At 37.4% G+C, this 24,203-nt stretch overlaps 1 protein-coding gene and 6 non-coding genes across 7 annotated transcripts; 1 reads left to right on the top strand and 6 right to left on the bottom strand.

Annotated features, from left to right (window-relative positions):
- Positions 1–345: 345 nt before the first annotated feature.
- On the bottom strand, positions 346–427 carry Trnas-cga. The gene has a single exon. It is a non-coding gene; the product is annotated as a tRNA-Ser (tRNA).
- A 530-nt stretch (positions 428–957) lies between these two features.
- Trnac-gca lies at positions 958–1,029 on the bottom strand. Its single transcript has one exon. It is a non-coding gene; the product is annotated as a tRNA-Cys (tRNA).
- A 2,267-nt stretch (positions 1,030–3,296) lies between these two features.
- On the bottom strand, positions 3,297–3,370 carry Trnan-guu. The gene has a single exon. It is a non-coding gene; the product is annotated as a tRNA-Asn (tRNA).
- An 809-nt stretch (positions 3,371–4,179) lies between these two features.
- Trnae-uuc lies at positions 4,180–4,251 on the top strand. The gene has a single exon. It is a non-coding gene; the product is annotated as a tRNA-Glu (tRNA).
- Positions 4,252–4,511: 260 nt separating this feature from the next.
- On the bottom strand, positions 4,512–4,626 carry Trnal-caa. The gene is made up of 2 exons: positions 4,589–4,626; positions 4,512–4,556 (listed from the first exon to the last, which is right to left on the bottom strand). It is a non-coding gene; the product is annotated as a tRNA-Leu (tRNA).
- A 579-nt stretch (positions 4,627–5,205) lies between these two features.
- On the bottom strand, positions 5,206–6,936 carry LOC115446111. The gene has a single exon (XR_005113351.1). It is a non-coding gene; the product is annotated as an uncharacterized LOC115446111 (transcript).
- Positions 6,937–14,742: 7,806 nt separating this feature from the next.
- On the bottom strand, positions 14,743–21,045 carry LOC115446102 (proteoglycan 4). Its single transcript, XM_030172661.2, is given in 7 exon segments — positions 14,743–16,481; positions 16,592–17,616; positions 17,619–19,032; positions 19,034–19,682; positions 19,684–20,168; positions 20,170–20,850; positions 20,852–21,045. Coding segments are annotated over 7 exon segments (5,295 nt in total). The 5' UTR covers positions 21,035–21,045; the 3' UTR covers positions 14,743–15,623.
- Positions 21,046–24,203: the final 3,158 nt, after the last annotated feature.

Raw genomic sequence — 24,203 nt, 5'->3', positions numbered from 1 at the left:
ACCATAGAAAAAATAACTCGATAGAGACAACAGAGTTCACACAGTATCTACCTAAAGACAAGATATTGTTGTCTAGGCTGTACATTATACAAAGGTAATAAACTTGACAGCCAGACTTAATTAACACCTTAAATTATATAATGTTCAATACCAAATTTATTTATTTCTTTACTATGTCAAATACCCAATTTATACAATTTAGAATATTCCTCTATAGAGAAAATATTGCTTTTGGCATACGATATGATTTAAATAAATACTTCTAGCGGTAGTAATTAATTTACGTGTTGCCAATAATACCACAAAAATATAATATATTGGGTCTGTAGAATATCAAAAAGAATTCGCAGCCGGTAGGATTCGAACCTACGCTCCCAGAGGGAATCTGATTTCGAGTCAGACGCCTTAACCACTCGGCCACGACTGCTTGATATTCTGTTTGTAAAATTATAAGTTATGTATAAATAGTCTTTATTATGTTATTACAATAAATAATTCCCATTTTTTTTAATAATACCATTACTAAGTTACAAAATTTGTTAATTAAAACAAAAAAAAAATAGCCACAGCTGACAAATATAACTAGTGCCAGTTGGTAAACGAAGAAAAAAAATTAACGCGCTTACTTCTAAAGTAAGTATTATACGTGGTATAAAATAATTTAAACTGTAGGTATTTAGACTGTAGGTGCGTTTAGTAAAGTTTTATATAAGAGTATTTTGCAAATATTCGAACTTCGGAGGATGAAGAAAACAATATCACAACGCGACGTTTACAATTTTTTTACATGCGACAATAGATGGCGCTGTACTTATTTTAGTAATCTCAGTATCAAAGAGTAGTATAATTGCAGTGTAATTTTTTTTAATTATATACCGGTCTTTGCAATTTTGAAAAAAAAAAGTATGAGAATAATAAATTAGTTTTATATAAATTTAAAGCAAAATTGTGTTTCTAAGGGGACACCCGGGTTTGAACCGGGGACCTCTCGATCTGCAGTCGAATGCTCTACCACTGAGCTATATCCCCTGTGACTACAGTATCAAAAGTAACTATCTGATTAGATGTCATATTTTAACTTAAAATTATCAAAAACTTGTATTATTAAAATTACTTACAGTCAAATAACAGCACGTAGTAGATACTAGTGACAACGAATATTGAATGATTCATAATTGCGGATATGAATATTTACTTTTTGATAATAGCGCCATAATTTTTCCAGAAACTATTTTTCAAGCTGCAAAACATTCTAAACTAGCTTTTGCTTGCGACTTCGTTCGCGTGAAAGAGTTTTCCTGGATAAAAGTCCCGCTTTACTTTCCCGAGATAGGACGTAGCCTATAACCTTTTCACTTCCCGGTGTCCTAAACTATCTCGATAACAAATTTCATATAAATCCGTCCCGTAGATTTTGAGAAAATAGATGACATACTGACAGACAGAAAAGGGGACTTTGTTTTACAATATGTTAAGATTATAATAATAAATATGTATTAAATTTGACTGTATTAGTACAATAGTATTATAAGTAACTCACAATCTTCTAACTCATGCGCACACTCACTTCCCAGAAAATTATAAATACTTATTTGCAAAATTAAAAAAAAAACTTTCTTACTTTCTCCTGACAATAACGAACATACAAAAGAAAGATTTATCAAATTTGTTGCAGTCGTTTGGAAGTGGCAATCGTATTGTTTAGGCGACAACGATACATAAATAAGATACACATTTGGAATCGCAATATTTTTTCTCGTCATTTTATCTAGGTTTTGTACTTTTGTGCCAATTTTGATATTATTTATTTATTTACTAGCTGACCCGACAGACGTTGTCCCGCCTTAACTATGAATTTGCAGCGCGCATTCTGTCAATCGTTGACAGTAATTGCAAAAAATTGAGTTATAAAAAATTAATATTTTCGTTAAGTTTTCTTACATTTTCTAATTTTCCGCGCAATTTTTTTATTTTTTTTCTTTCACAACGACCATCTCCTGGCAATAACAAACACAACAAAAAAAGTAGTGAAATCGGTCCAGCCGTTCACGCGTGGCGTGATGGCGTGACCAAGGGAAATAGGGATTCATTTTTATATATATAGATTTTTAGACAACAAATACTTAGTTTAATTATTATTAAAATCGCTGTACCAAAAAATATTACTCAATGTCGTTTAAATATGCCTTTCAAGTATTGGTAAATTGTAAATTAACCTAAAAAAAACAAATGATAAAATTCAAATTGAAAAATGAGAATTTATTTTATTATAAAAGAAGTTTTCCTTACTTCTGTAAAAAGATATTATTGTAAGGTTATTTATAAATGAAAGTTCCAAATTTTAATTTGCTGTAAAACAAAGATTGGTAAATGATTTGAATCTTTAAATATACTAAAACTAGCTGACCCGGCGAACTTCGTACCGCCTAACAGTCAATGAGTGTCGTGTTACCTTTTAGCTCAGCAAACTTCAATGCGCCATAATGCTGGCAAACAACGTCCATTGGACCAATGCAAACTAAACGATGCAAGCTGTAGTCGATGGTGCAATCATATAGAAACGCTGCTCGATTCAAATCAATACTTGAACCATTTCTTCTTGCACTTCGAAGATTATTCCTCTGTTCATCTGAACGATAAGCTCGACGATTTCTCGTTTCTAACCTAGCCGTTTCACGGGCTGCCTCTCTTTGCTCTTGTGTTTGAGAAGCACGAATTAAGGCCCTTCATTGCTCCATACTAACGCGACGCTCTTCTCGTGCAATTTCTCGTTCTTCATCAGATAATTGACTCGCGATATTCCGTTGCCTAATTGCATTACGGCTCCGCTGGGAAAGATTAGATCTTCTAGGACGCGGCATTGTTATTAATAGTAATACTGAATATGCACTCGCACAAAACCACATAAAATCACCAAATATAATATCAGTGCCTGAACTTTCGAGACATTTTACACAAAATAAATTTCTGAACGCATACATGAATAGTTGTTACAGTATTTGACAGGATTGGACAACAAATGTTTGACATGTAATAAACAAAAATGAGCATTTATTGAAATGATTAAGTATTATTACACATCGAGTTTTCATTGTTTTTAAGATGTATTCTGCTATTCGGGGCGGAGACAAATCCAACGAATCAATAACCATGAAAATTGGTTCAGCAGATCTCAAATTATAAGTGTTGTAACAAACCCGTCTTTGTTTTATATAAATAGATGTTGATCTAGTTCCTAGGAAAAGTATTTATACAAAAATATTAAGAGTTTGTGTAAAATATAAAAAAAGAATTGCCGCCCCCGGGTGGGCTCGAACCACCAACCTTTCGGTTAACAGCCGAACGCGCTAGCCAATTGCGCCACGGAGGCCGTGATAACTTTGTCAAAATTGAACTAGGTGATCTTTAATACAATATTATAGAGTCTATTTATACATATTATACAAGTATAAGACCGTGCTGGATCCGTAACTCCCATCTGTCTTAGATTAAAATATTATATATGGAATTAAATACATCTTTATCTCTAATTGTGAATAATATAAAATGTACTAATAAGTAGTAGTAAGTCTATTCATTGTTTTACTAACATAATTATTTAATTTACAAGTTATTGTAAGCAATAAAGTATTTAAATACAGCATAGAGCTCAGTACAGCAAATACAATTCTAAATTTAAATTCAATTACAATGCGTATGTATCGGCTTCTACTCATTTCAATTTCCTTGTTTATAATAAGCTGTCTATTTTTTCTTCGAAAAGTGCAAAGTGGCCTGTTTTTCCCGGGAAAGGAATTTTTCACGTGAGCGAAACCGCTATTAAAACTAAGTCTATAATTCACAAAGGTTGCGTAGGTATAAGTGGGTATAAGGGTGTTATGATTGGTTAATATTGAGATGTTACTTTGGCTGTCAGATGAACAAAACTGAATAAAGCCAAAGACCATAAAACTGCCGATATATGCGTTCGGGTGCACTGTGTGTCTTCATAGCATTGTTTGTGAATATGGAGGTACGGATTGACATACTATTCTTTCTTTGTCTCCGTGATAATGTGAATTGAGTCTTATGTTTAAGTAGTTGAATGTAATTTACAGTGATGACTTGTAGTTCTTTTACTTCGTTTCTTATTAAAGTCTTTAAAAATAACTAAATATTAATTTCAACTTATACTACAACTCCCGTATGGTCTAGTGGCTAGGATACCTGGCTTTCACCCAGGAGGCTCGGGTTCGATTCCCGGTACGGGAATTAGCTTTTTTTTTTTAGGAAAAAATGGAATAAGCAATGTGGTTGCGTAATTTGATCAACAGCTGTGCTATAAAATTAGAAAATATGGAACAAGGAATCTGAATGCGTAATTTGATAACAGCTGTACTAAAATAAATAATTATTATGCTTTTGCTCGCATATAATTTTTTACATTCCTTTATTGTCTTTTACGATTACATAGCAAAATAACACAATGCCATATTATTTCGTAAAATTGACGGAAAGTCGCAAAAAGATTTTGTCAGAAGTGGGATTCGAACCCACGCCCTCAGAGAGGACCAGAACAACTCGGGACCCATTGAATGGGCAAGGTAACCTTGAGTCTGGCGCCTTAGACCGCTCGGCCATCCTGACAGTTGGGCAACTTGTCGAAATTACGGGTTAAGTTCAAAGCAATACTTATTTATAACCAAATCATGAAATTTTACATAATATCCTTATAGATATTATACACATTGCAATTTTAGTGCTAAACTAATGTATTGTAATAATATAAACAGGTTATTATTCAATAACATTAATTTGTAAATTATTTTATAATTTATTTTAGCGCCATCTATTACTTGGAGCAATAATTCAATTATTGTATTTATTTGATTTTTAACTAATATTAAAATATGAAACATGTATAAAATATATACATGAAGAATATATCCAATGAAGCATGAAAATCAAGGCTTCTTTCGAATGCAACGAAGAGTTTTAAAATTAGACACCTAAAAGCTCTTGTGGATCTTACTACCATCTTTTGGATAATATGGTCAACATGGATAGTTTTATAATTTTATGAGAAGTGTACTGTAAAGTACTACACTCAAATGACAGAGGGCGTTATGAGCAATATGCTTTGAGAAAAAATCGAATTATCAATTATTTCTCCTTATATTTTGTTTGCTACCGCTTATGACAACGAAGTAACAAATACACAAAAAATATTATACAACATTTTATTACAATTTTTTTTCTTGCCCCCTTATATTTTATAGGTGACCAGGTGACTTCCAGGAGATTTGCTCTTTAGACGAGGGTCTAAGTGCAGTTTTTTTTAGGTCATCATTCTCTTTGCCAACACTTTGTTAAAATCTGTTTTTTTGGACGGAGCCTCAAGCTGGCTGGGATTTCACATACAAGGGTTACAAAAGAAAATGCCTAAACAAATTTGCCCATAGTCTCATATTGGTTAAGGCCATCACTGACTACATTGATTGACAAAGTTTTTAACACCCCTTAAATGTCATGCCTTCTTAGATAGCATACTCCTTGCTTCAACAGGCAATGGCCTATAGATTTTTTAAATTAATATCACAAACATTTCAATTTATAACTGAAAATCTAAAATATAGTACATATGAGGGTTAAGAGTCTATGTAATATAATTGGACCCAGTTATGAAAACAATTATACCAATCCTGAAATTATCCAAAACTAAGTTGTTAATATTTAACACACAATCCAAATGTAATACTTTACTTCAACAAAACATGCCAAGATATATTTATATTGAACACAAAAATCTATGTTTCAATGAATCCATACAATCACTTCTATATATACTCGTACAATATTCCAGTTGTAAAAAATAACAATCCACAAATGTTTTTAAAAGTAGAAGGTACATTTTAGCATAACTCAGTTTTTTTGTGGCTTGCTATCGCAAACTTATGGGATAGGTATTGAAAATAACTAATTTCACCCAATTTTGGAATTTTAAAATACAGTTACATTAAAATAACTGTAATATTTTCCTTACTTCCAATACCCTACTATATCTTTATTAGAAGGCTTTAGTGCTGATTAATGATTAAGTTGTTTGATGATTAAAACCCACATTCCGTCCATGCTCCATTGATCAGTATGCAAATTCATCTCACTGAGAACAAAATTTCCTGCAACAGTGTACTAGTTAATACTAACAGCTCAGCATTATACACTGTCAATCCACTACCAACAACGTAGTTTGATAATCCCAAATTTGGTTAAAAAACTCACTCCACAACCTGGCAATCATCATCATCAACAAAACCTCCATTTAACGCATCATTTGTAATATTTTTGTGGCTTTTTTTCAACTCGTTATTAATAAACGTGCGGCGCTCTTCCTTCCGCCGATTTTGATTTATCTGCTCCTGAGGTAATCTCTTAGATATACCTTTGCTGAACGTGTATATTACTGTCGTAAAGTCACTGTCAATAAAGGCCAAATTGATAGCATGCCCCGTCTCAACAGTACAGAGGTTTTTCTTGCAATTTACTGATAAAATCCATGGTTATCTCTTGAAAAGTAGGTACCGGTACGTATATGTTAAGTTTTTGGTTTTTACTTGGCCGTGCGACTACGTACAATGTGTTAATGTCTTTGTTGTAACAGTATTCCGTGTCGTACATTGGTTTTTCGTCGACTAAATATATGTAGAGGAAATACGCTAGCGAGATTTTCATTTCGCAGTTGCAGCCGAGTGATCTCATGTCACCCTTTATTTTTTCTTCCACGTCCATGCTTGAAATGTATATGTAACAACGAATTTCCTATAATTACTATTTACTTCTCTTGCTTATTTTTGATTTGTATCAAAGAGAATATTATATTACACGTTATTTGTATTTTGTAGATCTTTATAAACATCAAACAGAATTATTATATATGGAAACATTTTTTTTTTATTTTTTTATTTCTTACGAATAGGCAAAGCCTTTAAGTCATGCAGCCTAGTCTGCCGTTTCTGTTCTACGTCTAGAGTCTTTATTATTTATACCTATTATTGAATTGAAGAATTAGTTTAAAGATTTACAAATTATTTTATATTTTGCTGTTTTATTATTACAATTGCCAAAATCCCAATTTATGAAAGGGGTCAAAAGACTAATGTCCGTACTTGTAAGAAATTATATGCTAGTGATGGGACAACATATATAATTTTACCAAAAAAAATGTAATTACCATTACAATTACCCAAATAATTCGATTTATCTCCAATTTTTTCCATAAAGTTATATATAATAAATGTTGGCGCTTCCAATTAGCAGAAAGCGGCAGGTGACGATGAGCATAAAATAAATTTATAAGAGCGCCTTCTGGAACTTATGCCAAAATATATTTTATTTCAGCTATGAATCAGTAGTTTGATCAAATATTTTCTCAATTTTCAATTAGTTTTTCAGCTAAAATATTTATTAAATAAAAATTGTCTAATATCTACATGCCTATGCGTATTATTTATTTTACTATAACGGCTGGCTGTGGCTAAGTATAAATGAGTACCTATATTTTCAACTCGAAATAAACAAAATTATAAATAACGGTATATTTCGAGTCATGTCAAGAAACTCGATAATCGACAATCGACATGTATGTACATCATTATTGATAATTTTTAAAAATGTAATCCTTAAGGTCATGGATATTTCGGCCTTTAAAATTTAATATGACGAAATTTTAAAGGCAGAAATATCCATGATTATTAATTATTTTTACATTTTTCTTTCAACTGCGAGAACTAATCACTAACTAGACGTGAATTTAAATTTTTTACTTGCCAATACTTGTTTAGTTACCCAGATTAAAGCCGAAACAAAATGTATGAAAATGGACCTTGAGCTACCACCTTAATCCGTTTTTCGGTATTTGTGATCATTTGTGATATTTGAAATAGCTTGGAATTTTTGACTTTTTGTTTTGTATCCGCTATTATTATTGGCGAAATCACCGACAGATAACCGGCGGAAGTAGGGCTTATAAAGAATTCGTTTTTTTGCTCACTTCCGATTTAAATCATTGCAGTCGCATTGCATTGCATTTCAATTTTCGTTGCATTCAAAGAGAAAATAACCACTGTTGCATTACAATTTGCAAGGAATATTATATTAAACAGTGACAATTTCGCATTGGGTGTGTTTTCGAAATATATACTGATAAAATAATGCTGATGGTACAAGTGCGTATTTAAGCCGAGACCGGTATGGTGAATTATAAAATGAATTAAATAATTATAAAATAAATAACCGAAGCAAGACAAGAACTGCGCTCATAATGGACACTCCCATACGGACCTGTGCCGTATGTTGTATGAATGAAACTGAAGTCGGATTATTAGCAGGATTCCCATCCGATGAAAGCCGGTAAAATTAAAATACATACTATCTTTGGACAACTATATACATCAGGCGAAACTATTGGTTAACGTGCAATTAAATTACCTAATGTTTTTATGTATACGCGAATGTTAGACATTAAAATTAAACTACTTTCGGATTTTATCGCGGTTTTTTATATATTTTTTTTTATTATTTAATTACCTATTTAAAAAAAGGTGTCAAAGCTGGCCTTATCTATCCGAGTGCCCCTTTTAGCGATCTTTTGTATGTCCCAACGAAGTTTTTGGTTGACATATTATATACGTGCCCGATATTTTTTTCGAGCCGCCACTGACACACGTGCCTATATTTCTATTTATTTAGATACAACAATGCCTTGTAGTCTATCAGCAGAATATAGGGTTTGTACCGAAACGACCTAGCTTCAATTTCCAGGGCGGACTGCAGTTTGTTTTAATCTGCCTGGGGTTGATTAACACCAGACGGTAGTTGAATTTTTTAGAGTAAAGTAAAAGAAAGGAAATGAAATACATCCATGCTGTAAACATAATTAAACTGGACAAGACTCAGTACTATTATCCCAGTAAACTAATATTGACCAAGAGCTTGCTGTTGTAAATGTTTTTATACTGATACAGCAGACTCCAGTGTACCTGATGGTAAGCGGAGTGGGGTTTCATAGATGTTAAACTGACTAGAGAAGCTCTTATTGTGTGGTCTTTATACCTCTGCTTACTCATTGCTGGTGGTAGGATATATTTTATATCCTCTCGGTTAGCGACCACCGTACACAAGGTGTCAAAACCCGCCATAGTGGCCCATGTAAGTGTGTCACGTTCAGGGTTCAGCCTGTGTATATCGGGTTCTAACAGGTTCTAACAGGCCGGCATAATTGTGTTGACTGCCGAGGGGCAATCATCTCTCATTAGTTAACATTCTATTGAACCCCACTCCTTATTCCTAATCTTTAAGACTGGCAATGAATACTTATTTCTCTCTCTAAAACTCAAGGGACTCACTTGCTTATTTGCCAGCTGATGCTATAAAAAATGTGGAATAAGGATAGGTGGATTATGACTTGTTGCATTTCTGCTTACCTTTCAAGAGATAAAGGTACGGTAACTAACATCTTATTAGCAGGACTGACATGTTTTTCTTCTTGCCCTATTCACATCTATCATGGAGTACTTATATTTACTCATCTCATGATTTCACAGAACACAGCAGTACTAGAATTTTGGTATTTATAAAGTTTATTCCGTTATTTTAATTCCAGTTGCAGAGAATGGCTAAAAGTAATTGGGAATGAGAAATTGGTACATCTATCTATCGACGGATTGAATAAAACATTTTTTGTCTGCGCAGACCACTTTGAAAAGGCAGACTATGACAAAGATCGCAATCTTGTTGAAAAATGTGTACCAAAATTGAAAATGAATTTTCCTCATCTCACGGCAAATCAACTCAATATGTTCCCCGCAGCACCTACAAGGAAAACAGGTATTAATCAGACAAGGAATTGCTTCGATTATAACAAATCCATCTTTAACATAGATATAGGTTGGTACATCTATACTAATATAAAGCTGAAAAGTTTGTTCGAACATGTTAATCGCAGGAACTATACAACTGATATTTATTTATTTTGACTAATGGGAAGGTACACTACTCCTGAGCACTATAAGCAATTTTTTCTAAGGATATATTCATCTCATAAAACCTTTTCATGCAGGTAAAACAGCAGGCAAAAGCTAGTTTGATGAGTAAATATAAGTAACATAAATAGTAAGATGATAAAAAAACATAAGTACTAAGTTTTATTACTCATCTGAATTTGTCTGAAGGCTACTTTGAATATGTATCATTTGGTTAGGTATATATTTTTTTGGATTTATTCTGAAATCTCACATATTTAAAATATCCTACTTATAAAAATAGTAGTTTCGTTAAAACACCATATTGTTTTTAATTGCAGAGAATTATTTCCAACTTTAGAAATTGTAAAGGAAGTTGAGTCAAATTCATTTTTATCCTCAGGTCCTTCCCAAGTTGTAGAAGATTTGGTCAACAAATTAAAAATTACTGAATGCACTTTGGAATCCTTGAAAACGAGTGTTCAATTAGTAAAAAGTATGAGATCGTCAGCTCTTAGAGAATCTGTAGCCGAGACCATGAGAAAGCAGAACAAAAAGCCCAAGCAGCATAATTGGACAAAAATAATAAAATTGCTGCACTGACTGTTTACAAGCAATCACCAAAGGAATATAAATATCTGACGAAAGTAATGCCACTGCCATGTATAAAGTCACTGCAGGATATGTTAAATAAACTGCAGATGGATACAGGGATCGACCATAATGTCCTGCATCACCTGAAAATATTGTCTTCAAATAAAAGTATGAAAAACAGAATGTGCGTTCTCGCGTTCGACGAGATGCCATTACGGCCTTATTTTGAATACAATGAGTTAGAAGATAAAATTGAGGGGTTCGAAGATTTAGGACCATTGGGAAGGTCTCAAAAGATTGCTGACTGTGCTGGAGTTTTTATGATTCAGGGTCTCAATGAGAAGTTCAAGCAGCCTATTGCCTATTATTTTGTTGAGGATACAATATCATCAGAAACATTAGCAGTGATCATAAAAGAAGTCATTAAAGCAGTAAATAATACTGGGTATAAAATTCTAGCGATTGTCTGTGACCAAAAACCAGCGAACATGCAAGCAATAGCTATACTTCAAGAACAATGTGGTACAGAATCCAAGAATTGCTTTATGGTGGACAAGGACAAAGTCTTCATAGTGTATGATGTACCATACCTATTTAAAGAATTGAGAAATGAGTTTTTAGAAAAAGGTAAAATGACAATGAATGGTATGACTGCAAGATGGACGAATATCGAAGAGTTCCTGCAAGAAAATGAATTGTATCTGCACAAAATTAGTTCTGCCCATGTGACTCCCACTGATGATGAAAAACTGACTATTAGATATGCAGCAGAATTGCTGAGTCATACGATTTCTGGAATGCTGAAATTAATGTCATGTGCAAAAGAGGAGGTAATTAATAATTATGTAATAAACTAGCTTTTGCTCGCGGCTTCGCCCGCGTGAAGGAGTTTACAGGGATAAAAGTCTCGCTAAAAAGTATCTGATTTAATTATATTTATGGCTCTCTATTTTGGTCATAGTGGCTCCCTCATAAAAGGTAGATATATGCCGTCGCGGACTTTTAGTTAGAACTATTTAAGACAAACAATCCTATGGTACATCATCTTTGTCTAAGTCCAACGGTTTAGGCAGCATATGCCAAGATAGTATTTATTTTTCCGCCTTACTTGATATGTATTGTTATATTAAGACCGAATTACACAAAATCCGTTCAGTAGTTTTTTCGCGAAAGAGGAACAAACATACATACATAAATCCATCCTCACAAACTTTCGCATTTATAATATAAGTAGGATATGCAAAATACTTGTTTTCATGATCCCTCATTCTGGTGCAGTTTCAGAAAACTATATTTATGCATAATATGTCTCGAAACGATAAAATATGCGTAGCTTCTAATATCACAGTATCATACCTTACACCAACCCCGCCTAATACAACTTCATGCTTAATTATTTTCTTTCAGTTTGATTGCGATGATTTCATAGAGACTGCAACAATTGTCGACGAGTTAGATCAGTTGTTTGACTACACCAATGGAGCTTCCAATAAAGAGAAAATAAAAAAGGCCCAAAGGAAGCCCTGTTCATTCAAATCCAACCATGTTGCAATGTGGAGGCAGTACCAGGAAACATTAACAACAGTGGAATTTTTGGTAGACGGATTACCGACGCCAAACACGTGCGTGAAGGGATACATACTGACTTTGACTAGCCTGGAGGATATTTGGAGGGAACTTGTAAAGTTAGGGTTCAAACTTCTAGACTTACGGACACTAAATCTAGATGCCCTGCAGAATCTCTTTGCAAGTCTACATCAGATTTGTGGTACAGATACGCTGCCAACAATTACAGAGTTTACGTATGCAATGAAGATTGGTGTGCTTTCTGAATTTTCTCCACATAATCCAGCTTCTCATCGGGAAGAGGACCAGCATCATCTTTTGATAAATTTCCATCACTGCCTCTTTGGGACCGAGGATAGCTCAACGGAGTGAAATGAATGAGAAATTATAGAATGACTGATAATAATATTATTTATATTGTATGTTGTTTATTTTGTTACACAGTCAGTGTAATGATAAGCATGTATAGTATATGAAGAATTAATGTTTTGATTGTTCCAATGGTTATGGCAGGCAGTATTAAGTTGTGAACCATGAAGTTCGGAGTTTGATTTCCAATTCGGAAACAAAAATATGTGATTTTACACCTAAAAGAGAGCCAAATTGGCGAATATTAATCTATCAATGGGTCATAATCTGCCTTGCGCCTCTGCCTATACTTATGATGTCAAAGGTGCAACATTGTGTTATGTTATTGATCAAGAATCTAGAATACAGAAGACTTTTTATGTTCTAATGAAGACAAGGAAAACTAATTTTCATTTTTATTTAATTCAGAACACAAATTCATGATTACTGGAGAAAACTTTTTGCTTGTATACTTGGAGAGTGAATGACCACAAAGGTATTAGAAGGTAATTTATAACCTTTTTATTTCATTTTGAATGATGACCGAGGAAGTTGCCTGATGCTAAACACAGTGTTCATTCATATCCACCTTCCCTTCCTTTGATGTAAATATATTTGAATATATTGTTCACTACTGTACTGTGTTCGTCATGCTCGATGTTAAGTCTCATAATGTCCAATATTTCATTGGCTATGCCCTGCGAACCGAGACACAACTCTTGCAAAATGCTTATAGGCATTAGACATAGCAGTAGTACATATTCAGTCGATTTCTCGCATACGAGCAGACAGCCTGGGTCATCTATTTATTGCATTTGTAGGCAAACGAGCAAGGGACCGTTCAAGTTTTAAGTAACGCAATTATTTAAAAAATTTAATGCTCCGTAACTTTTTCGTGTACTCCCGCACCACCCATGCAAAAGTTACGTAACTCTAATGTGACATTTTTTTCTAATCACAATTATGTCACACAAACTACCGAAAAGACGCTAAAATACTTTTTTTATTGTTTTAAAATAAAAAAAACAATGTTACATAACGCATCGTAACTTTTTATGAGACCCCTCCTCTCCTCCAAATTACGTTACGTAATACTTGAACGGCCCCGAAGCGGTCCGCCTGATGGTAAGCAGCATCTGTTCATGGACTTTGCAATGCCAGAGGTACAACCAAGCCCTTGCCTACCTGGAGGTGACACTTATTTAAGCCTAGTTTAAAGGACAAGTCGTAGCGTTTAGGGAACACCGATGTATGGAGTTCATTCCAAAGTTTGCATGTGTGCGGAAAGTAAAAGCGAGGAAAATGATGTTGATGAGATGTTAATGAACTGAAAATAAATATGGCTTAATAATTTCAGTTAATTGACAACAGATGGCGTTGTGTTTAATACTATTAGTGAATAAAAATAAAATTTCTCTCATAAGGCTTTCTACTATCGAGAATTTAATGAGCTAAGATAAATTATTATATTTTTCTTTTACAGATAAGTCGAGTTTTATTTACAGGGAAACTACAGTTTCTAAATACGGAAGGATAAATTTGTTTAAGTGTGTAGTGAAACTATAATAGTACTCAAAATAATGATAATATTAAAATTATGGAAGGTAAAGACAAGAAGCACCATCTTATAAAGGGGCAAGTGGAAAAAGTGTCCAGCAGTAAGCAAAAAATTACAATCCAAAAACCCACCACAATGGCGCTAGTGTCGCGAGAGGACATACCATGAAGTTTGCAGTTATAAACAGAGTGAAGTGTGCTGTAAGTAGAATGCGTGGAATTGATGTAATTTGTTAAGTTGTATGGGACATAAATGATTTTGTATTGGTGTCTGTAATAAAGATATAACAACTCAAGATTTATTTTCATTCACGATTAAGTTTTCGCAGTCCATTGTACCACCAAAACCTAAATCTATTGACAGAGACCTGATTCCAGTATTCCTTGAAAGTTATTGCATGATAAGTCGTTAATCAATGCTTTACTTCTCAAAATAATTAGTCAGTGGCGTTTCAGTCATAAGGATGACCTCCCCGGGCGGTAATTTTAGGGGAAGCATAGTATGCAAAAAAATTAAACTTTGAAAAATTTGATTTTTATTTACATGAATGCGTTCTACTTGATGTAATGTTCTACTTATTAGCAGTTCAGCAGCACTAATTGCAAATATACAATTGGTGCTAGTCAACTTGGAATTGTCGCATACTACATAGACGTTAATGCAAATAAAACAACACAATATTATTTATTAAGTTTTATTTAAAGTTACATTTTGTCTTTACAGTTAAACAGTAAAAAACATTCACTGAATAAGCTAGCGATTTGGGTGGGTAGACAGAAAAGATTCCAAGTAAATTTCCATTCTAGGAAAATTAAGATCTAGTGCGGAAATAAATAGATTTAATTAAATAGAAGATAAAAAACGTATCAGTCTAATTATTTACATTATAAAAATAAAAATTAAAATTACATCTAAGTTATAATACATTGGAGTTATTTTGATGTGGCCACGATCTAACCTTCTAAAACTAAATACTTATATGAGAACTAGGTGGAACCGAGTAAAGAGCCTCTAAAGTGTACTATTTACAAGACTTCACCACAATAATAAACCCCTCGAAAGGAGTTCGGTATAGCATCTGAGACGTCCTTAGGGACACGTCTCGAAACACGCGACTGGTTGAAAATAAACAGCTGATTAATAAATTATTCCAATCGCTATCTATGGATGTCTGGATCATTCATACTTTATTCTGATTGGTCCATTTTCGATTATTCAAATTTCGAACACAGCGATTCAAATTTTTCTTTTCTTCCTCATTAGAGGACAGGCTATAATCTTACGACCATACTGCCTAGTCTTACGTAAAACCACAGCGATTCATATTGTTTATTATTTTGACCGTAAACAACTGAGTATATTTTTTATATTTTCAGCCAGTCCTATGTTTCCATCATTTCTATTTCAGCTACATTTCAACACTAGTAGCACCATTTATTGAAGTTACTTCATTTATAACCATTACTATGACATAATCTTAAATGGTTTCAAATTCTATGTACATAAGCGAAGTGTGTGCGTTGTCATCATGTAGACTATATTTTTGGTGTTGAGGGTCCTTATAAGATATCCTTATTTGTTTTAATACATTTGCCTCTAAAGCATATTTCTGTTTCATGTGACACTTGGGTCGACATTGAAGTACTAACTACATTAGTCGGGCTCATGAAGGATGAGACAGATGACGTTTCAACTTTGACGATTGAAATCTCTGTCTTTTCATCTTCTTTAGGTTTCTCTTCTGTGACGTCACTACCTGACGGTTCAACATTCTCAGTTGCTATTTCTTCAGGTATGTAAGTAGATTCTGTTGTTGCGATTTTGCTCGACGCTTCGCTTGCGATGTTTTCAATATCTATTTTAGTTGTAGTGTTTTTAGTCTCTGTTTTTTCTTCTTCCTGTGTCGAGCCGAATAGGTAGTCCATTAGGCTAAAACTGTCAGATCTGTTAACGTCACTGGGTTTGGTAGGGATAGTTTCTGTTGTAGTGTAGTATGAGTCATCAATAGTAGGGTCGGGTGACCCAGTGCCAAGATCGAAGTCTCCTGGGTTCACGTCAGTTTTAGTTGTCGGCGTTTCTTTTACCCAAGTTGTTGTTTCCTTTTCTTTATCATCAGTGTCTTCACTAGATTTAATTTTTGGAATATCGACTGCTACAAGATCAGCACTCGTTAATCCCTCGTCATAATTCTCAAAGAAGTCTTTAATGAACTGTAGATTTGGTTTGTAAGTAGTCACAGTTATTTTCTTCTCACTCTTCTCTGTTTTCTCGTGGTTGAATTTGTTCACGGGCTGGCCCAGTCGGTTCACCGTGCTGGTGTAGTACTGCGATTCGGCCGCCTCGATAGACTCTGTGGTGACTGGACGGACCTTGACTCGCTTCCAGAACCCACGGCGTCGATTTTTCGGGTCTTCTTCCTGAAATTGAGATTTGGTTTTATTTTTTTTACAATAAAATGGAGATAAATTTACAAATATTCAGGGTAAATTCTTAAATATTGAAAATTAAATATTAAATCTTAAGTTACCTCGTTTGTAAGGATAGATTCCTCAGCAGTGGGTTCTATAGTCGTTCCTTCTTGCGCCTGTGTAGTGGACTTCAGCGAGTAAGAGTCTCCAGATGATATAATTCTCTCGGGCGGTATCTCTCCAATTTCACCACCTTTGTGTTTCATCACATTGGTCGTGTATTCATCCGCGTCTTGCTCTTCCAGACTTTTCATTACTTCTTCCAACATGCTTTCGAACGTGGACATCGATTCCGCTGAGTCGCTTTTCGTCACTTTGCTCTGTTCCACTAGAGCCTCCAGGGTTGGTGGTATTTCTGGAATCTTCTTGTTGATCCTATTTGACGCTGGCGTGACGGAGACGAGGATATCATCGTACTCGTTCCTGGCTGTAATTATATCCAGTTCGGCAACCTTATCCGATCTTCTTTCAGTCGTTGCGATTTTTTTATCGTCTAGTATATCGTTCGGGTTAAACGGTTTGAAAGATTCACCAGAAACTTTGGGAGACCATCGACTGTTATCGGGGTGGACATATCTCGGTCTGTTTATCGAGTAGTTGGATTCCTGGTCTTCCGTTTCTTCAGATTCCGGCTTCTTATTATATCTTTCTGATAATCGAGGTCTATGACTATATCTTGTGTAAAGAGGGTTCTTTGTAGTTGTTGTGACCTCTGATGCTTGCTCCGGTTTATCCGTAGGTTTCTCAGTAGGCCTGCGACCCCTAAATCTGTTTTTAGCTTCATAGGTCCTGCGAGTAGCAGAGGCTTCAGTCGACGTCGTTGTGTAAGAATATGTTGGTCGCCTGCGGCGGAAATGACCGCGTTTAGTCGTAACTTCCTGAGAACCGGATGATATGCTGCTAGGTTCAGTAGTTGGTTCTGGTTTATAAACTGGATGCTTGTAATCTTGGACTTCAGGTCGGGAATGGACTTGTTTTGTCTTCAAATCAGCCTCGATTTCTTCTATGCGCATTGTGGTTCGTCGTCTATCGTAGGCTGGTCTATACGTTACTGCTGGAAGTCTTCTTCTTTCTGTTTTGTTCACGAAGATTCCGTAGAAGCTTGGTGATACTGTCTTATGACTCCTGGACGAACACGCACTCTGTTGTACGACGGGGTTGTTTGTACAACATTTTCTTCCTCCTCGTCTTCAACTTCGTGTGTCGTTTCTTGCGACACAGCTCTAGTTACTTCAATGTCAGATGAAGTCGTGGGTTCTTCTTGTTTTACAGGAGACAATTCGTCATTTATTGAGTAGATAGGCACGTTTTCTTCTGTCACAGGGCTGGCTGTTTCAGTAGCGTAATGATTAGTTTCAGGTTCTTCTCTTTGTGCGGATGTTGTTTGAGCTGAATAGCTGTCTTCTCTTTCAGATACAGCTTCATTATATTCTACCACGTCGGGTACAGTTGGTGTCGGACTACTTCTAGAGTGATAGATATACTCTTCGTTACGAGTTGAAGGTAGTTTAGGCACGTAAGGTGTTTCAGTTTGTGCAGTCGCCCTTGACGTATACTTGGGTATAAATATATCATCCTTGGTATCACTTTCAGGTAGCTGTTGAGTTATAGATGCCTTTTCGTTAGTGTAAGCATTCTCAGTGTCATAAGTCTCAGTAAAAGGTTCAATATTCCTTGTTGAGGATATTCTTGGCGCCGGTTCTGTTATAGCTTCGATATCTACGGTGCTGGTCCTTTCCATCAGTGTCACGGGATAGTTTTGGTGTAATACGTCTCTTTGGTAAGCCAGATCTTCTTCTTTGCTGTTGTGGGTTTTCACTCTCCTATCATATAACTCCTCATTATCTGAAACTTTATATTGAACTCTGCCTCGTGTTCTGGTCCGAATGGTCTTGGTAGTACTTTCATAAGATTCAGTCGGTTTTCTAGTAGGCTTCTCGGTCGTTATCTTATTCGGTTCATATCGTTGTCTGGTCGGTAAGGGTCGACGTTCTCTTAAAGGTCTCCTAGTGACTACGGGTCTGGACGTAGATTCGTTTGAGTCAGATCTAGGGGTTGTGTATCGTGGTCGCCCACGGTTACGAAGAGGTCGCCTTGTTGTTGTAGTGGTAGTTGTTGTTGAAGTACTTGTGATAGCTTCTTCTTGATTGTAATTTGTTTCGTATTGATTATATTCATATACTTGCGAAGGATCAACTTCGGGTGCATTTTGTGAATTTAATATCTCAGTATTATTCTCTTGTAAAATGGGTTGTTGTGTTTCTACATTTTCTGTGTTGTCAGTGGGGATAATAGTATCTGTTGGTGGTTGGTTGTATTCAGAGCTCGCTTCACTCTTGGTTGTATAATCATTTGTGTTGTAAACTGGGTATCTGGAATGTTTGATGTCAGTTTCGTACTGTATTTCTGGGCTGTAGTTTTGAGAGTAATTTGGCGATGCCGCCTCTTGTGGGTACGTCTGTTTCTGTGTTACCACTTCTTCTGTCTTAGGTGGCGCAGGGGGATGTTGAAATGGGATTCAATGTCGGCGATGGTCTGAACTCTGGCGTGCGTGGAGTAGCTACTGGCTCCTTAACGTCGTCAAAGTAGTTGTGATAGTCCAGTGGCGTACTGAAATGGAATGCTTGGTTGATAGAGTAAGGGTTGTGAGTTTCTAACAGTTGACTCGGATACGTGGATGGCTTCGTTGTAGTTGTTCTCGTCGTAGTTCTCTGCGTAGTTGTCGTGGGTGGTGGCGTTTGCTTAGGAATGTATTGAGCTGGTTCCTGAGGCCTGTATTCGTTTTGTGGGAACTTATTGAACTGATTGTATTCTTGAGGGGCATTGCCAATGAAATAGTTACTAGGTTTCTGAGGCACGGTTGCCGTTTCGGGGAACTTTTGAGGTTCAAGAGATGACACCATTTGCGGCTCGAAAGAGTAGTAGTTTGATTGATAATTGGTTGGAGAGTATGTTTTCGGTGGTGAGGTGCTGTAGAAACTGATCGTGGGCTTTTGAATGACTGGCTTCTGTTCCCTGTAGACTTGTCGTTGTTGTTGCGGAGGAGGTGGTACAGCGGCGTACGAGTTCGGGATCACATTCGGTACATTCGCTTGAGTCGTTTGTGGCTCTTTGATCTGTGAGTTGATTACTACTGACCCAACGTGGGGATGGGAACGGAATCTTGGCGAATCCCTGAGGAGTGTTGTAACTCAAAGGCGCCACGAAGAACGGCAGTTGCTTGAGTTTCTTATCGCTATTCTCTATGTTAGATAAATAAGGCAGCTCGAATTTTACGTAGTTTTCTGGCGGCACCAAAGTCGAAGGACCGATGAACACATTTGGAGCATTCAATGGATTAACAGAGTCCAAAACAGCTATAGTGTTGGAACTCTTTAGAGATGACAGAACGTCACCAACTTTCATGTGACTGTTTTTATGGGTTTCTTGGGACAAAAATATAGCTAGAGGAGGCTGATGGGGCTTCAATTTCTTCGGTTTGGGAGTAGTCGGTGCCGCAGTGGGGTAAGGCGTGGTTGAGTATTTTGGTACTTGGTCGAAATCCTTCAATTGCGAATTAAATTCTGTGAAATATTCCTGTTCTGATAATTGTTTTTGGACCGGGGTTTGGTAATCAGTTAACGCTTGCTTCAAGGGGATTCGGTCGCGGCACGTTTTGCGAGTATAAGTCCGTGTTAACCAACTGAGGTGAAGATATCGGGCTTCTGAAGTTGAAATGACCTCTATTCAACGACTCTATCGGGACGTATAGTAACTGCACCTCTTCCTTTTCGGACCTCGGCACGTTTTGACCCTGAGATATCGTTTCAATTTTAGGTTTCTCAGCATTTTCAAACTTGATCTTCTGTAGTGATTGAGGTTTCTTCTTCTGAGTATAAACGTATTCGTTGCTAGCGTTTTCAGCTCTGTATCCATCTACGAATTTTGGAGGTTCGGGCTTTATTTTAGCAGCTTGGTTTCCAGCTGGTCTTGGCTGAGGAGCAGCAGGCAAGGGTTTAGAGTAGGTCTCGTATTTCACGGCCTGTGGCGCGGGAATAGCTTGAGGTCTTGGTTTAACCTGCGGAATGTTATCATACGTAAACGGAGGCGCGACGAAGCCTTGGCTCAACGGGAAGTTCGATGGGGATAGGCCAAATCGAATGCTTTGTCCAAATCCCTGATCAGTCAAATAATTCTGCGGCGCTGATGGTACCGACGGCACTGATTGAAGATACAACTGTCTATTTGCTGGTGAATTATAGAATCTGGTGGGGAACGCATCTTGGCCAAATCCAACTGGTCTGGACACTTCTGGGAATGGGTCCGTGAGTATCCTTGAGTTCTGCGACCGCTTGCCTCTTGATCTGGGGCAGCGGGGTGGGGTCTCTCTCGACTGGTCCCGACAGGGGCACCCAGTCGCTAATGTCTGATGTGTAGGAGCTGATCTGGCGGGACCACCTGGTCTGCGCTTTGTGTGATGACGTCACGGCTAGCAGCGTGAGTAGGTATGCTAGGCGAAGCATGATGCTGTGCGCCATCTGGAATGAGAAGAAAGGATGATCAGGGAAATGTCACTTCATAAAAATATTATAGTATACTAATTGAATGTTGTTTGGATCACTCTTGCGCCGTAATGTCATTGCTCGTCCGACCCCGTGACCTCGGCTCGCGAAGGTGACAAAATAATGAGACGGTATAAACAATAGAGATTACATACCGCGTGGGAACCTGCATGATCCCACACAATATGCCTGTTATTGTATAATGCATTGCAGAAGGTAATAAACAGATGTATCACCTCGTCGAATATCCTAATATTATAAATGCGAAAGTTTGTGAGGATGTATGTATGTATGATTGTTCCTTTTTCACGAAAAAACTACGGAACGGATTTGGATGAAACTTTACAGTATTATTGGTTATACATCAGAATAACACATAGACTACAATTTATCTTGATTATGTGTAATTTGGTCATAATATAACGATACATATCAATTTGGAAAAAAACATTATCCTGCAAAACTCCTTCACGCGGGTGACGTTGCGAGCAAAAGGTATTTTATAAAGATTCACGCCTTTTATTAAGTTGTGGCGGTACAATCGATGCATACGCCGCCATCTTGTCAACATCGCCGGAACTCCAAGAGGATCGATGCAGTGACGCAACTACAGTGATATCACACAGCAATAACGATAGATGGCGACGTCGATCCTGAATCGCGCTTGCACAATTTGAGCGACGCGTTGCATATATACCATCTTCGAATAGGAACCGTCGGAGGGGCCGCGGCCGGTCAGACGCAACATCTGCCTGACTGGAAATCTTCCCCTCTATAGAGGAACGCAACCATCTGTTCCTCTACAGTGGCGTCTACCTTTACACCGCTAAAGTGGTGACCCCTGACGCTGAACATCATCGCACCGTCATCAACGAGACCAGCCGCACCTGCATCGTCGTCGCTTCGCATCACCTAGCCATCCATCACTTCCTTTCCGTCCAGCCAGTCAACACTTCGCACAGCCAGCCAGCACTCTCCAGCCATTAAGGTTACCACATGCATGCTGCCAATGCAAGCCTGGTACCTTCGGCACTCCTGCACGGACTTCGGCTCCAACGTCACGGCACAACTGCGCTACAACCGGAAAATCTTCGGGCAGCATTCGCCGGTTGTCGCGGTATAGCCACGTGACGCACCGAACTCATCGCAGAGGACGCAACATCGATTCCGACTCACTGGAATCGTATTCTCCGCTTCGCTTCAAAGGAGCTGACTACCGCGCACAGCCCTGACTCACTAGGGCCAATTGCGCACGGTTCCGACTCACTGGGACCACACCCCCGACTCACTGGGGGCATCTCACCCCGACTCACTGGGGCATCTCACCCCGACTCACTGGGGCATCTCACCCCGACTCACTGGGGCAACTACACCCCGATTCACTGGGGACATCTACACCCCGACGCACTGGGGCATCTACTCTCTGGCACCGACATGCTATACGCTTAGCATCGAAGACTCGACTGAAGACCTGAAAGACTTTCAACCTCCGGTCTCCGGGGGGGAGTGATGTGGCGGTACAATCGATGCATACACCGCCATCTTGTCAACATCGCCGGAACTCCAAGAGAATCGATGCAGTGACGCAACTACAGTGATATCACACAGCAATAACGATAGATGGCGACGTCGATCCTGAATCGCGCTTGCACAATTTGAGCGACGCGTTGTATATATAGCATCTCCGAATAGGAACCGTCGTAGGGGCCGCGGCCGGTCAGGCGCAACATCTGCCTGACTGTAAATCTTTCCCTTCCATAGAGGAACGCAACCATCTGTTCCTCTACAGTGGCGTCTACCTTTACGCCGCTAAAAAGTCCTAGGGGTAGCCAAAGCTGTTATCACTCGCCAGGTTTCATTGAATCCTATGTAATGGAGAGCGTATTTGTAATTACAGGACATAGTTCCAGACTTCGGGCTCCTTATTCTTTAGCATAGGACCTAATATGGTAGGCCACTCCTGATAAAGGAATGCATTGTACGCATGCATATTTATAACACATAATTTCATTGTAAGAGCACGATGTTTTATATCTTCTATATATATAAAAGAAAGTGATGTTAGTTACATGATTTATAACTCAAGAACGGATGAACCGATTTGGCTGAAAACCTTGGTGGAGAGGTAGCTTAGAACCAGGAGACGGACATAGGATACTTTTTATCCCGTTCCCACGGGAACAGGACGTGACATAAGACGTGGTATAAGAAAGCAAAATTTGGTATAAGACCCTGGGAAGGTTATAGGCTACTATCCCGGGAAAATATATAGTGGGACTTTTATCCCAGAAAACTCTTTCATGCGGGTGAAGCCGCGAGCAAAAGCTACTTATAGATATTAATACAGTTTTCATCGATGTATTGCTAGAGGTCTAATTTAAAATATAGGTTGCATTGTATTCCGCTTTACATGGACATTTAAATTACTAGTGCCTAATGCTGGTGGTAAGATATATTTAACATCCACACGAATAGTGATCACCGTACACAAGGTTTTAAAACCCGCCATAGTGGCCCACGTAAGTGTGTCGCGTTCCGGGATCAGCCTGTGTATATCTGGTTCCAACAGGCATAATTGTGTCGACTGTCTAAGGGTAATCATCTCTCGTCATTCGACATTCCATTGGAGCCCACTACTTACAATGTGCAGTAAGGTTACTTGTACACGTATAAGAAATATTACCGGTAAGCGACTTCTTTTAACAATACCAGTACAGACGCGTAACTTTACATTATCGACGAGCATACGTGTTTACGTAACGTTGCTTTTTCGTTCATTATGTAAATCCTGCGGAATTCAAAGAGCTATTGTTATGCCGTGTGACATTACGTTTATGTAAATAAATGTTGAATTTGTTGTTTCAAGTGGCGTTTAACTTGATTGCGTACAAAGGTTCCATAGTCACAGAAGGAATTTATAAACATAGCATCACGCTTTTTCTTTAGGGGTAGGCGTTATAACACTCGATTCGTTAGATCCATATCCTACAAAAAAAGCAACTTCTGCCGCCAAGCAACAGTATGAAGTCACTGTTGTGTTTCAGTTCGAAGGACATTGTAGACAGTGTAACAACTGGACATAATAAGACGTAATATCTCATGTCTCAGAATGGCGAGCGCAGTGGAATAC

The sequence above is a fragment of the Manduca sexta genome, chromosome 5, assembly GCF_014839805.1.
Source record: "Manduca sexta isolate Smith_Timp_Sample1 chromosome 5, JHU_Msex_v1.0, whole genome shotgun sequence".
NCBI lineage: Eukaryota > Metazoa > Arthropoda > Insecta > Lepidoptera > Sphingidae > Manduca > Manduca sexta.
The sequence above is the reverse complement of the archived record's forward strand: the minus strand, read 5'-3'. Positions and strand labels throughout refer to the sequence as shown.